A 15,421-nucleotide genomic window follows, 5' to 3' on the forward strand; every position below is an offset into this window, starting at 1 on the left:
TATCTGTTCACCTCTTTTGTCTATTTTTAATTGTATTATTTGTTTACTTATTGTTGAGTTTTGAGAATTTTTACATGTTCTAGATATACATCCTTTGTCATATATGTGTTTTGTAAATATTTTCTGCCAGTCTGTAGCTCATCTTTTCAATCTCTTAGCAGTGTCTTTTACAGACCAAAGGTTTTGAATTTTTCTGCAGTCCAATTTATCAATTTTTTCCATGCTTTTAATGTCATACCTAAGAAATCTTTGCCTAACATAAGGTCACAACTATTTTATCCTATTGTTTTTCTTCTAGAAGTTTAATAGATTTATGTTCTATATTTAGGTCTATGATCCATTTTGAGTTCATTTTTGTAAAAGATGCAAGGTATGAGTCAAGATTCATTTTTTGCATAACAATGTCCAATTGTTTCAGCTCCATGTTGAAAATTGTACTATCTTCATTGAATTACCTTTGACCGTATATGTATGAGTCTATTTCTAGATTCTCTATTTTGCTTTATTTTTCTTTGTGTCTGTCTTTTCATCAATATGACACCTTCTTGACTACTTAGCTTTAAGTAAATCTTGGAATCCAATAGTGCAAGTCCTTTAACTTTGTTTTTCTTTGCCAGGATTGTTTTGGCTGTTCTAGTGCCTCTGCCTTTCCATATAAATTTTAGAACAACTTGTCAATATTGTCAAGACCTATTTTAAAAACCCTACTAGGGTTTTTATTTGCATTGTGTTGAATCTTTGTTTGGGAAGAATTGATATCTTAACAATATTTAGCCTTCATATTAATAAACATAGTGTGTGTCTCTATTTAGGTCTCCTTTGATTTTTTTCAACAGCAATTTGTAGCTTTCAGCATGTGGATAGTAAACATTGATTGTACGTAAGAAGTTCATGTTTGTGGTGCTATTGTAAATGGTATAGTTTTTTATCATTTTCATTTCCAGTTGTTCATTAGTAGTATATAATGTTTTTCGGTATATTGTCCTTGTGTTTACTGCCATCTTTCTAAACTCACTCATGAGTTCTAGTAGCTTTGGTTTAGTTTCCTTAGGAATTCATGTCTAAACTGTTAATGAACGATTACATTTTTTTAAACCAAAACCAAAAATTCTATTATATATTTTTAAATGGGGATTGCAGGGGAAAACATTGTCTCTGATTGTGTAGTTCTATTCACAGGATGATGTATGTGGCTTAGTGGGCCAGACTTTGACTCCCAGACATGTGGGTGGTGAATCCTTATCTGCTTACGGCTGCATGTGATCTGAGATCCCTTGACTAAGTTATAGGCTTTTCCATAAAAGTCTATGCCTTAATGACAACAAAAAATGTCTTTCATACATATTATAGGAATGAGCCAATACAATTAATATGAAATCATTTAGAGATATAAAGTTTCTAGTGTCAGAAAAATCAGGAAGTCTTCTCTTGTAGAACCCATGAGCCATCATGATGCAGCCCATACACATACACCTTGAAAGGTATTGCTACATCAACATAGGGAAGGGCTCCATGCGAGACCCCACAGCACTCTTGGTAAGGGCCCAGTTTGTGTAAAAATGATTAGAGTGGCAGAAGGTTGTTATAAGTGGAATAATTCTTACGGGAGCTATGTCTCCAAAAATATTGTGAAGCAAGAAAAACATTTGGCTGGAGGTGTGTGAACTGAGATTCTCGGGGCGTAGGAGCTGTGGGCAGAACAGAGACCAAAGGAGTAGTCACGCCTGGGGTGGATCAAAGGAAGCAGGCAGAGTAGGTAGACAGATAGAACTGTCTTGGCTAAAAAGTGTGGAATTTCTTTCCCTTCCTTGCAAGTTTCACCAAGACAGATTTCCCAAGTTGCAAATAGCGGGAAGCAGGCAGAGGGAAGATCTCCAGCCCGAGGGGAAGGACAGCATATTTAAAACTTTAAGATTGATGAGTGGTTCATTAGACACTCGCCCACTCAGATGGGAAGTCATGATTGATGCCAAGAGAGCAGCAGGGGGTTGTGATTTTATTCATTTTCTTCCTTGTGTGCCATAGACTTATAGAGATGGAGCTGGCTCTGTTTTATTTTTAAAGCTTTGTGGGCTCTACATTTCACCTACATACATATTTGAAATGCTGAGCTAATGCAGGTCGTAAAGGGAATCACATCCAGAGGGCAGGTAACTTCTGCCAGGTAGACAGAGGAAGACCAGAGAGCTGAAGGGCTCCTGAAAATGTCAGCCACTACATGAATTTTACTCCCCTTTGGTTTTCTGCAAGTATCTCTCTTGTGCAGACAGTTAATGCTCTAGGTCCCAATTTGCTCTTGGAGAGTCGTTAAATGCTGTTACCTTTTTTGATTGGTGTGGAAATATATATTGTACTATATATTGTACTAAGGATGTGGTTGGCAGAGGGGACCTCGGCCTGGCCTCGAATATGTGTATGTGCAGCTTTCTCTTTCTTTTTTATTTTTATTTTTTGTAGCTCTCATCCAGGACCCACAAACTAGACAGGTTTGCTGTCTTGGCTGAAGGTGTGACCTCAGAATGACAGTTGTGTCTCATCATTGCTCCAGCAATGCTGACAGGACCAGCACATAGTAGGCGCTCTGTAAATATTTGTTACTGCAAGACAGGAGAGTGCATTCTCTATTATTTTAACAATCATAGTTATCATTCTGATGTTTGCAACTGAATGCTTAACTGAAAAATATTTTCTCCTGTGAGTCATAAAAAGCTAATTGCACATCTAAGTACATAGGTGAGCTAATTGAAACAGTCACTATATCAGAATGTAGGAATAGCCAAGGTGTCAAAATAGCTTGCAAAGTTTGTCATCTTTAAGGCAAATTGCAGCAAACCAAAGCTCCTGAATGAAATTTTTTAAAGGAAAAGCAGAATGTTCTATTCGTTCAGGCTGCTAACATAGGGCCTTGATGCTCAAGATGACATCTGAATTTCTAATTCAATGTTAAGCCAGTGTAAACCATTTGCACAATTTGTGTTATTACTAAATACTAGTTAATTATAGCATGTGTAAAACAAGAACATTCACCTTGTTCAGTACTGCTTGTTGGAGCTATGGTATTTGTTAGGATTATACAAGGATCTATCATTGCCCTTCATATTTTAAAGGATAATAAATGACAATTATTTTCCTATGGGGCAGGGGAGTCCTGACAAGAACAATATTTACAGTTTACCTCTATGCACAAAGGCCTATACTTGATTTGGGTACATTAAATAACATTAAGTATATTAGATTATGGTAGTCTTTATGAATATTGATCATGTATTTTAAACATTCCCTTTTAGAATATTTATCACAGAAAATGTACAGTATAATATGTGACAATAAACTGGATTATTGAGTCCTTGACAAGTCATTGGGATGATATAATGACCACTTCTACCTTTAGAATCTTGAGTCTATAAATAAATACAAATCCCAATACACAGTTATTTTATTTCTTTAAAAACACCTACAAAAGTGCTCACCATGTACCAGGCACTGCTCTGATAAATATTCACTCATAGAATTCTCATAGCAACTCCATAAGACAAGCTCTAGCAACATTCCTGTTTTACAGGAGGAAACTGAGGCATAAAAGTGTAAAATAACTTGCCCACTAACAGCTAAGTAAATGGTAGTAGGAATTACCTAGACAAGAACACATGACATTTTGATGTGGCTGGTTTGAACTTTTAGCTTTTATTTATTTATGTTTTAACTAAATGAATGTGCAGGAAAGGCATCTTCATCCCACCCCCACCCTGCACTGTTAACCTCGCCCCAGTGCTAGCCTGTTAGAGTGGGGCCAGGCTTGGGGTACAGACAGGAAAGGACATGATAGGGTCACAGATAGGGGATTTCTCTGGTATATATTGTTTTGTGTAAAACATTGACCTTTCCCAACCAGCTACTCAAGATCACTTTTATATGCCTAAACTTTCAGGAAGAATACAAGAGAAAATCTGCAGGAGATTGAGGGGAAGAGAGGGACCTTATATTTAGTGTTACTCACTTCTCTCTATATATATTTTTAGCTATTTGTATTGCATCATTAAAAACATTAGCAATATTTTAAAAACGCCTTGCTTTGCCAGATGATAATGGCCGACATTTAGTGAGTGTCGTTGTGCAGTAGTATAAGCCGTGTGCTCAGCTCTGTTTACATTGAACGCTCTGGTGGTGGTGTTGTTATTCAGAATTAAGAGTGACCAGACTCCTCCTGATCTGAGCAGTTGGGTGGTGGAGATGCCCTTCCCTGAGGCAGGGAAGCACCTGGAGGAGGAACAGGGCCTGGGCGGGGCTGGAGGGGAGATGTGGAGGGCTGAGGAGCCGGAGTGAGGTGGAGATGTCCCTGTGTGGTGGGGCACGCGGGCCTGGAGCTTGGCCTCAGATGGACACAGATGTGACATCATCAGCACATGAGGGTCTGGAGGTCCTAAGAGTGGGTGAGGTCACCCAAGAATAGCAGAAAGAGGGAGCGAAGTAAGAGAGGACCAAGAATGGACGCTGGGGAAGGGAAGAGAAAGAGCCCCCTTGGTATCGGTGTGTGTGTGTTGGGGGGGTTCCATCCGGCCCTTCCCACTAGCCTGCTGTTGCTTTGCTTTCAGTGTTGGAAACTCTCTCAGAAATCTGCAGCCGTGACCCTTACTTCAACTTGGACTAGTTCTCACTAGAGAAATTATCTGGATCAGATGCAATTGTTGTAAACAGTTAAGAAGCTAAGTAAGGACACCCCATCTGATTTTTCCCATACAAGCATATGTGATTATAAAATTTGTCTGAAATTGCACAAACTAAAGAAGTCCAAGAAAACCTGGACTTTTTTTTTTTTTTTTTTTTTTTAGTTCTTTACCCTTGGCCCACTTTGGCCATCATCCTTTATTGATTGGACAAAAGAGCTTATGCTCCTCCTTAAAACCTTGGTCAGTAGAGCATATCACTTATCTAAAACGATTTTCTCATATAAGCTAAATAAAATCACACAGTTCTACACATATATCCTCTGCCTGGACAACGTGCACATACTTAATTTTCTTTGTATAACTAGACCAGTTGATGCTTAACTGCTTTTCTCCCACATCTCAGCCAGTGTTTGAGGGTATATGGGCTGGAACAGAGGTCAGTATCCCTGCTGCAGCCTGACTGTTGGATAGAATAGCCAGAGGGAAGAGCTGGGCAGAGCAGAGGCGTGGCCTTCCCCTGACTCCAGGGTGACAGGTGGCAGCCACTTGCTGGCTTCTGACTATACTCTTTTTGTTTTGTTACCCCTCAGACATCATAAAACCCTCCTGGTGGATGGCCTGTGATTTTTGAAAGGCCCCACCCGCACAGGGTTGCATACCAGCACTGTCTGTTTGGCATAGCATATCCACCCTGCTCTCCAGAACCTGTATTTTCCTAACCCCCGCCAGCGTGGAGACCTTTCCCAGGCCCTGTGGCTGCAGCCTGGAAAGGAGGAGCTGCTCCCTGACTCGCTGGCCTCTGATCCCTGGGCTGGGAACACATCTTCAGTGACTTGGGTTCCTGAATGTCTTTGAGGGCCCCTCCCAGGACACGCCCCAACAGACAGGGCTAGATACCTACCGCCCTGGACACAGGAGCGAGGGTGAGAAGTTCAGGCTGCCGGGCTGTAATCAGAATTGTCTGCAAGAGATGAACTTGTACCCCTGGTTGTTATTCCTCTCATGCCTTTAGCAGGAATATTAGAAATATCACAGGAAACTGGCCATTAAATCAGTGAGGGTGACTTCATGACCAATCTGAAGTCTGGCAGCTTAGATGTCAAATATGAATCCAAAATACGAGGTAAGAAAGAGTCCTATGGTTTCCTGTACATCCATGGGCAGAGGGCCGGTGGGTGTCTCCCGCAGGTTTCTGTCACAGCGTGGACTCCCTGGCCTGCCCAGCACACAGCTGCCCGGCCTTCTTCTGGCCCTTCTGCCTGATCTCTCTGCTCCTGCACTCCTGGGCTGTCCTCCCGGGCCTTGGGCATCCTCTCTCTCTGGTCCTCCCTCCTGTGTGCCAGGAAGTCTGTGCGCAGCTCCATTTTCTGCTGACCATACCTCACTCCCATTATGGTCTGCTGGGCATACAAGGGACTTTCTACCAGTTTCCAAGCGCTCGGTAGCAGAGATTACATCTTAGTCAATTGCACATCATGGGTGCTTGTCTCCCAGCCTTACTGAGCAGGACTTCAGTGAATGTGACATTGAACTGGAACCTGGAAGAAAATAACCTGCCCATTCACAAATGATTTTATCACATCTTCATGTTAGAGAATATTATGTGATGATAAATTTTTCATCTTCTCCTCAAAATACCCTAAATCGCTCTGCTTTTTAGCTAGACTTCTTAAAAGAATACGCTGTGCCCCTGTCCTCACTTTCTCAGGGTCCAGTCACTCCCCAGGCCCCTCTCCCAGGCTTCTGTCCCATCTGTGCCTTCACTAATACTGCCCCTGCCAGATGCTAAATCCAAAAGGGTTTTTTTAGGATTTATATCACTTGTTGTTCCTTAAACATTTGCTACAACTGACCAAGTACTCCCTCCTGTTTTGAATGCTCATTCTTGGCTTCCAGGACACCACCTTCAGGGAGTCCTTGTTGACCTCCTACATCTCTGACTGTGCCTTCCAGAGCCTGGCCCCCTGCCTCGGGCTGGGCCTTGACCACTGGAGTTCTCCAGGGTCCTGAATCCCCTCTGGATGGTTGGCTTTAATTATCGTGTATCTTCCAAGTAGCTCATCTATATGCGGATCATGCACAAGTGGGTCTGGAAGTCATAGGGCCCCTAAAATTTAACATATCCAAACACCAGCTCATTATCTTCCCCATATCGTCACTCTCTACCGACTTCCCTGTTTCACTGTTTTCTATGTTTAAAGGCACATTCATGAAAGTCTGGAATCTGGGAGTCGTCGTCTGTTTCTCCCTCTCTGCAGCTTCTCCATCAACCCATGGCTGAGTCTTCGTCTTCACCCAGACAACCCCACTCCTACTGCTTTCTTCATTGCTTTGCCGTCTCTCACCTGGACTGTTGGGACAGTCTCCTGTTTCTCATCCATTCCTTCTCCATCCTGCCACCAGTTACATTTCTAATATGAAAATCTAACATTACACTCCTGTCTAATATCCTTCAATACACTCCACCGCCCACAGATTGCTCCTCACAGCTTCATTTTGAGCCTTTGTGATCTAGCCCCTGTCCACCTCTCCAGCCTTATTCTCACTCACATACATGCAGTTCCTGGAGTATAGCATTCTATTCCATGCCTGTTCCCTTTGCCTGCAATTCTCCTAGCCTAGGCAGCAAATTTCTTAGTCCTTCAGAGGCCTGCTCAAATGTTACCTCCTTTGGGAGGTGTTATCCTTCTACTCTCAGGAAGTGAGTTGCTGCTTCTCTTATTTACCATGTTTATATCCCACATGGGAACATGAGATTCTCAAGGGCAGGAACCACACATGCTCGCCTCTGTACTCCCAGCACTTGGCCTGTTCCAGTACATAGCGCACCGTCGGATGAAAGCATCTCGGCTCCTTCTCTTCTTAATTGACTTTCCCATTAGAACCTCAAGTTTCACTCTTAAAATGAGACTACTGACTATTTCTGCCTTACTAATGTATTAGCCCTTTTAAAGGATTCTGAAGACAATGGTAAAAAATTAACAGGTTCTGACAGCAGTATCATTGTGGACACTTCTTATGAAGGGGTCAAACTGTTTTGCATGTGTTAACACATGAATTCACTTTACTCAAAGCACAAAGAGGACGGTCTTCATCATGTGTAGTGGGCTTTCTCCTTCCATGGAAAAAGTGGAGAGGGGATGGAGACAGCCATTCACTGAACAGCCTGTGCTAGGTACATGACGTGTGCTCTCATTTTCTGGGCCATCCTAAAATTCTTGGGTAGGCGGGAGCGGAAAATTCACTGAGCAGGAAGACGTTCTAGCTCAGCTGCCAACTAATGCATGCCTCCCTTGAGCAAGTGGTCCTCTCAGAGGCTTTGTCTCCTCATCTGAAAATAAAAGTGTCAGTCCAAACGGTTCCTAGAGTGGGCCAAGTGCTAACGTTTTCTTAGCAAACATTTGCTGAGCGGATTCGCTCTGAGCCAGCACCTGTGCTAGACATTAGGGATGCAAATGAGATGCAGCTCGCCGCCCGCCATACTCAGCTGTGGAGAATAATTCTGTTACTCTGACTCTTCAAGGTCTATTGTAACTACTTAAAGTCAATCACCGATTGTACCTGTATAAACAAAGTATGTTCAGTTAAAAAAGAAAAACCTACAGAGCCTGTCATGTATAAAACTTCCTTCTAGGATTTGTGGGGATTAGAAGAATAAATTATAGTCCCTGCCTCAAACAAGGCTCTGATCCAGTGGAGGACACACCATTCATGCAGCAAATAAAATAAACTTTATATTCAAAATGTGTGTCCATGCAGAAACATTTTTCCAGGCAACAAGAATTAGACCAACTCAGATTATCTGAAGGATTTTGTATTACTCATGATTAAGTTAGTGGGAAGCAAATACCGACACTAAATATCTGTACAAAATGCAGGTTGGTGTCACGTGCACCAGAATTTTAGTGTTTTTTTTAATAAACTGCGATGAAAGACTTCTGCTATTTGACATATTCTTTTATTTGAGGCAGCCAGATCTTAAAGGGGCATTTATGTCTCTCTAGGATAAATGTTTCATCGAGTTTGGATTCTTGCAGAGTATAGCCATTGTTTATTTTACCTTGTGCAAGATAAATCCAGGCCAGTGCTACACCATACCAGGAATGTGTGCCTAGTTTAGGACAACCATAGAGAATATTTTCCTCTCTGGCATGGCAAGATTCAGAAGAGTTGGTTGGTTGTTTGTACCTCAAATTTCTTTTTCTTTTTTTTTCAGCGGGGAGGCCAAGCTGGTTTATTATTTCCAAATTCTCAACAGTGCTCCAGGTTAACCACCACTCCCTTCTCTCTTGTATTTCTTTCTAAAAATAGCCCTTGGCATCTTCTTTGCCATCTTCTTTCTTTCTCTAGCTCTTCTGTGTGTCCCATTTGTTCCTGTTCTCATCTTTCTAGACATAGGGAAAGCATCTTACCTACATAAAGACACTGCCTTGACACTGTCTTACCTATATGAAGATTATGCCTAAGAATATTTATTTACTTTTTATTTTTTATTTCAGAACATTATGGGGGTACAAATGCTTTGGTCATATAAATTGCCTTTGCATTGCCAGAGTTAAATCTACAATCGTGTCCATTTCCCACACAGAGAGCACCTCACCCATTAAGTGTGAATTTACCCATCCCTTCTTCCCCCTCCCACCTGCCCAATCCCGAATGAATGTTCCTTCTATATGTGCACTATGTGCATGTAAGTGTTGATCAATTAGTACCAATTTGATAGTGAGTACATGTGGTGTTTGTTTTTTCATTCTTGTGATACTTCACTTAGAAGAAAGGGCTCCAGTACCATCCAGGATAGTACAAGAGGTGCTAGTTCACCATTTTTTATGGCTAAGTAGTACTTCATGGTATATATATATATATACATACCACATTTTATTAATCCACTCATGTATTGATGGGAACTTGGGTTGTTTCTACATCCTTGCAATTGTGAATTGTGCTGCTATAAACATTTGAGTGCAGATTTATTTTTTATGGCATGTCTTTTTTTCCTTTAGGTAAATACCCAGTAGTGGGATTGCTGGATCAAATTGTACCCCAAATCCCTAAGATGTCTTCCTTGATGATGATTTTGTAGGTAGGGTTGAGAACTGATGAACAAGTAGACTGAGTGCAAAAGAAATGCAGATCACTTTACGTTAGTAATTTCAAAGCCCAAGAAAGAAAAGCATTTTTAAATGAGTAAAACAAAGGCTACATCTTAAAAAATAGACTTTGTTTTTTAGAGCAGTTTTATGTTCACAACAAATTTGAGCAGAAAGTTCAGAGAATTCTCATACACTGCCTTTCCACACACACTTGCACAGCCTCCCCCACTATCAGCACCCCCGTGAGTGGTACATTTGTTACAATTGATGAACCTACATTGACACATGATTATCACCCACACTCCAAAGTTTATTCTAGGTTCACTCTTGGAGTTGTACACTCAGTGTGTTTGGACAAATGTATAATGACACAAATCCACTATGATAGTATACAGAGTAGTTTCACTGTCCTAAACACACTCTGTGTTCTGATTCCTCCTGTCCCTAACCCCTTGCAATCACTGATCTTTTCACTATCTCCATAGTTTTGCCTCTTCTATAATGTTATATAGCTGGAATCATATAGTATGTAGACTTTTCATATTGGCTTCTTTCACTTAGTAATATGCATTTAAGTTTCTTCCATGTCTCTTCATGGCAACATAGCTCATTTCTTTTTACTGCTAAATAATATTCCATTGTCTGGATGTAACACAGTTTATTTATCCATTCACCTGATATCTTGGTTGCTTTCAAGTTTGGGGAATTATGAATAAAGCTGCCATAAGCGGTTATGTGCAGGTTTCCATGTAGACTTAAGTTTTCTTGGCAAATACCAAGAATTACAATTGCTCAATTATATGGTAAGAATATGTTTGGCAGTAAGAAACTGCCCACCTGTCTTCCAAAGTGGCTGTACCATTTTGCGTTCCCACCAGTAACGAATGAGAGTTTCTGTTGCTCCATATCCTCACCAGTATTTAGTGTTGTCAATGTTTTAGATTTTTGCCAAACGTGTATAGTGGTATCTCATGGATGTTTTAATTTACAATTCCCTAATGACATGTGATGTTTAGCATATTTCAATATACTTACTTGCCATCTGTACCTCTTGTTTGGTAAGGTGTCAGTTCATATCTTTTGCCCATATTTTTAATGGGGCTCTTTGCTTCCTTATTGTTGAATTTTAAGAGTTCTTTGTACATTATAGGTAACAGTCCTTTGTTAGATATGTCTTTGCAAATATTTTCTCCCCGTGTATAGCTTGTCTTCTCATTCTCTTGAAGTTTCTTTTTCAGAGCAGAAGTTTTGAATTTTAATAAAGTCCAGTTTATCAGTTTTTTTTTTTATGGACCCTGCCTTTGGTATTGAACCTAAAAAGTCATCATCATACCCAAGGTTATCTAGATTTTCTCCTTTATTATCTTTTAGGATTTATATAGTTTCGTGTTTACCTTTAGGCATATGACTAATTTTGACTTAATTTTTGTGAACAGTATAAGGTCTGTATCTAGACTGATTTTTTTGAATGTGGATATCAACTTGTTTCAACCCTGTTTGTTGAAAGACTATCTTCTATCCATTATATTGCCTTTGCTCCTTTCTAAAGGTCAGCTGACTATATTTGTATGGGTCTATTTTAGGCTCTCAATTCTGTTCTGTTTACCTATTTTTTTATTCTTTTGCCAATACCACATTATTTTGATAACTGTAGCTTTATAGTAAGTCTTGAATTTGGGTAGTGTCAGTTTTCTGATTTTGTTCTTATCCTTCAATATTGTATTGGCTATTCTGGGTCTTTTGCCTTTTCATATAAATGCTAGAATCAATTTGTAGATATCTACTTTCTTACAATTTTTTGTTTAAGACTAGACATTTTAAATATTGTAACATTCTCAAATGTTCTCAAAGTCAGATCCTCCCTTTCCAGGGTTTGCTATTATGAATTTCCTCAACTAATTTTCTGAAGTCTGTATCCTTTGTCATGGCCACTGAAGTCTCACTCAGTTAATTTTGTGGTCAGCAAATAATTGGGTGGAGATTTCCTTAATACCCTGAACCAATATGTCTCACAGCCTTTGCCATGGGGCTCTTTGTGCCTGTCACATTATGGCTTCTGTGCTCCAGCAGGAAGTTGACAACACAGCCTGAGCCATCACCTCCTATTTATGTGGATTATCAAGGTCAGCCAAAGGTGGAAGATTAGAATCTAATCTTCCAAACACCAAAAGAAACAAAGTCACCTCTAAAGAGTAGTAAATGGAAAAAAAAAAAAAAAAGAGTAGTAAATGGAAGAAGGCACAAGGGGAATGTTGGACTCTTTAAACCATATGCACTCATAATTGTGAATTTTTCTTTACAGTAATTAAGTAAAACAAAACAATAAGGGTATTTGCAAAGAGAATTTCATGAAAATTAGGTTGCAAAGGATTGAAGAATTAATGAAACTGAGGATGTTCTCAACAAGTTAAGCAATAAAAGAAAGGGGAGTGTGGGGGTAGTTAGTATAGTTACTTGCTGGGAAGATGATATTGAAGGAGGATTGATAGTTTGCTTGATCATGTTCTGGGGTAGCTAACTAATTCGTTAGTCCATTTGTTTAAGATAGAAATGGGCTTAAGGAGAAGCAAGCAGTTGAGAAAGATGCTGAGGTGAGAGGGAATAAATGAGATATTAAAGTCCCAGATGCAGTAGTTGGTATTGAAATCAAAAACAAGGATATAAGGGCCAGGCACGGTGGCTCACACCTGCAATCCTAGCATTTTGGGAGGCCAAGGCAGGAGAATTTCTTGAGGCTGGAAGTTGAAGACCAGCCTGGGCAACTTAGCGAGACTTCATCTCTACAAAACATAAGAAAAATTAGCGGGTGTGGTGGCCTGTGCCTGTAGTCCCAGCTACTCAGGAGGCTGAGGCAGGAGGACCGATTGAGTCCAGGATTTGGAGGTTGTAGTGAGCTATGATGACCCCACTGCACCCTACCCTGGGCAACAGAGCAAGACCCTGTCCCTCCAGCAAAAAAAAAAAAAAATTACAAGGATAAAGGGTTAGCTTTGAAAAAGTAAAGAACCATCTTTTCCTGTAAGGCAGAAAAGTGGCAGGGCGTATGATTTTATAGATACAATTTATGATGACAGAAATGATTATTAAAAGAATTCATGTCTAATAACTTATATTTTCTCACTGGCAGCAGTGGCTATGTCTTCTATTGAGGGACTGGGTCTTTTTGATGATCTGACTGAGATTGGGAGCCAACCAGAGGGAAAAAAAATGCAAGGAGTGCTGGGTAGCAATTTCGGGAGCCCAGCGAAGGGTGAAAATCAGAGTGTATGTATTAGTCAGCATGGGCTCCCATGACAATACCACAGACTGAGTGGCTTAAAAGCAGACATTTCTTTTCTCACAGTTCTGGAGGCTAGAAAGCTAAAGATCAAGGAGTTAGTGGATTTGGTTCGTTTGCTAAATGGCATGAGGGTGCCTGGGGACAGTGTGACAAGAAGACACCTTGTCTTTCACCATTTCCCCCCTTGCACTTTTCTCTAGCCATAAGGAATTCAGTTCACTTTGAAAAGTCACTATGCTCCTCCCACCCCCCAATGGGGCTTTGTGTGTGCTGCTCCCTCTATATAAGTAAGACCGGAAATTTCAGTTTTGAAATAAAGCTATTTTGGTTTGGTTTGGTTTCTCTCTGACTCGAGAGTCCGTCTTCTCTGTGTTCTCACATGGCAGAGAGAGAGGGAGCTCTCTGGTGTCTCTTTACGTAAGGACACTAATCCTGTCAGATCCCTGTGACTCATTTACCCTTAATTACTTCTTTACTCCAAATACAATCACACTGGGGGTTAGGGCTTCAACATAGATATTTTGGGGAAACAGTTCAGTCCATGGCATTTATAATTCAGCACTGTAATGGGAGTTATCTTTCTACTTATACCTAACTGCCTGAGAGCAGGAGAGGAGACAGATGGTTGAGTTGGTCCATATTGCAGGATTAGTAGGATAGACTTGATGGAAGATCAAGGTGGCAAATGAATTGAAGGGCTGGTGAAAGTATGGCTGAAATGATTGGCCATGGGTTCCAAGAATGGTAGAAAGAGAAATCAGAAAAGGGCTGGGTTTCGATTACAGAAGGGGCCGAGATTGATAGGCTTGATGGTAGAGCCCTCCTGGATCAGGAGGCTGGAACACAAGTGGGAACTATTTTATAACATATCTTTTTCCATGGGTGTGGTCTGTCTTGGGACTGGCTGTTTCTGTACTTTCAACTTTACTGAAGGAAATAAATGAGGATTATCAAACTGGAAAGAAGATTTAGGTTCATTAGTGGTAATAATCATCACATTTTTCTTTTATTTTAGACGACTAAATACGTTGAACAAGTGTGCCTCAATGAAACTTGATGTGAACTTCCAAAGGAAAAAGGTAGGTGTCTATACCTTACTGAGCCCGAGGCTATGCCAAGAGAAGCAGCTTGCATTCATAGATGAAAAACAACATGAACCTAAGCAAAATTCCACGATGCCTGACCACCTATGTGTTCTCCAAATAGCCCATCTTGTCATAACCGTCATAAAGAAATCCATTATAAACCCAGGCTGACATCTGTTTGTTTCACCATTTCATTTTGCTTTAGTTTTTAGGGTTGTTTTTGTTTTTGTTTTTGTTTTTTGCATTTTTTTATCAGAGGGTTTGCATAAAGAGGTAAAATATCTCAATTCTTTATGGTAATCTTTCAGAATCTTGTTAGTTGTAAATGTCAATGCCATATTAAACTCAAATACTTCACAGTGATGAGTTAACTAAGAGTTGAGAAAGGATCTGTGGGTCCCTAGCAAGTGTCTTCTGATTCATTCTTGCCTGTAACATTTTATTTCAAGCACATGTCAAGGGTGCATCGTTCTCAAGTAGATTCATTTGCTAATGGCATGAGGGTGCCTGGGGACAGTGTGACAAGAAGACACCTCATCTTTCACCATTTCCCCCCTTGCACTTTTCTCTAGCCATAAGGAATTCAGTTTACTTTGAAAAGTCACTATGCTCCTCCCACCCCCCAATGGTGCTTTGTGTGTGCTGCTCCCTCTGTATGAATACGACCAGAAATTTCAGTTTTGAAATAAAGCTGTACTTCATTGAGCACTTACTGTTCTCTAGGAGCTAGGTTATGTACTTACCATACATTATCTTATTTAATCCAGGTAGGCCTTCTCTGCTTTCTAGATAAGGAAAGTAGATCTTGCACAGGCTGAGTTGTTTGCCCACGATCTTTCAGCCAGTGGCGGAGCAGGGTTCGCCCTCAGGTGTGTCTAAATCCAAAACTAAGCCCCCTCTCCACCATGCTATACTGCCTCCCTTCCTCACTGGCTTGGGTCTTTTTAGGAAATTCAGAGTTAAGATTGTTAACTACTTTTTTTATTTAACATCTCCAATATGTAACAAGTCAAGCCCCAGTATATTTTAAAGGAGCAGAGAAAACATCTTTGAGTCAAAAGAAAGATTTCTTTATTCTGGTCTGCACAGAGAAATCATTAAATCCAGTGGATTTTAAGTCATTCTTGAGTAACCTAATCTTTAAAAATAACTTTAACCTGAATTTCTGCTCTAAAATACACCCCCAAAAAAATTCAAATGAAATTTTTGGACCTCACCTTTAAAAAAATTGGGGATTTGAGCTAGGAAGGAAAAATTTAAACTAAGGAGGTAAAAGGGTGAAAAACAATATCTAGA

General features: G+C 40.3%; 1 protein-coding gene across 3 annotated transcripts in view; it reads left to right on the top strand.

Moving 5' to 3' along the window:
- Positions 1 to 15,421, top strand: part of STARD13 (StAR related lipid transfer domain containing 13) — a 215,078-nt gene that overhangs the window by 163,442 nt on the left and 36,215 nt on the right. For all 3 annotated transcript variants that reach the window (XM_045567736.1, XM_045567735.1, XM_045567737.1), the window contains exon 4: positions 14,056 to 14,119. In XM_045567736.1, the coding sequence (XP_045423692.1) occupies positions 14,056 to 14,119 (64 nt within the window). The remainder of the gene's footprint in view (positions 1 to 14,055; positions 14,120 to 15,421) is intronic.

Source organism: Lemur catta, chromosome 13 (genome assembly GCF_020740605.2).
Source record: "Lemur catta isolate mLemCat1 chromosome 13, mLemCat1.pri, whole genome shotgun sequence".
In the NCBI taxonomy this organism is placed as follows: Eukaryota; Metazoa; Chordata; class Mammalia; order Primates; family Lemuridae; genus Lemur; species Lemur catta.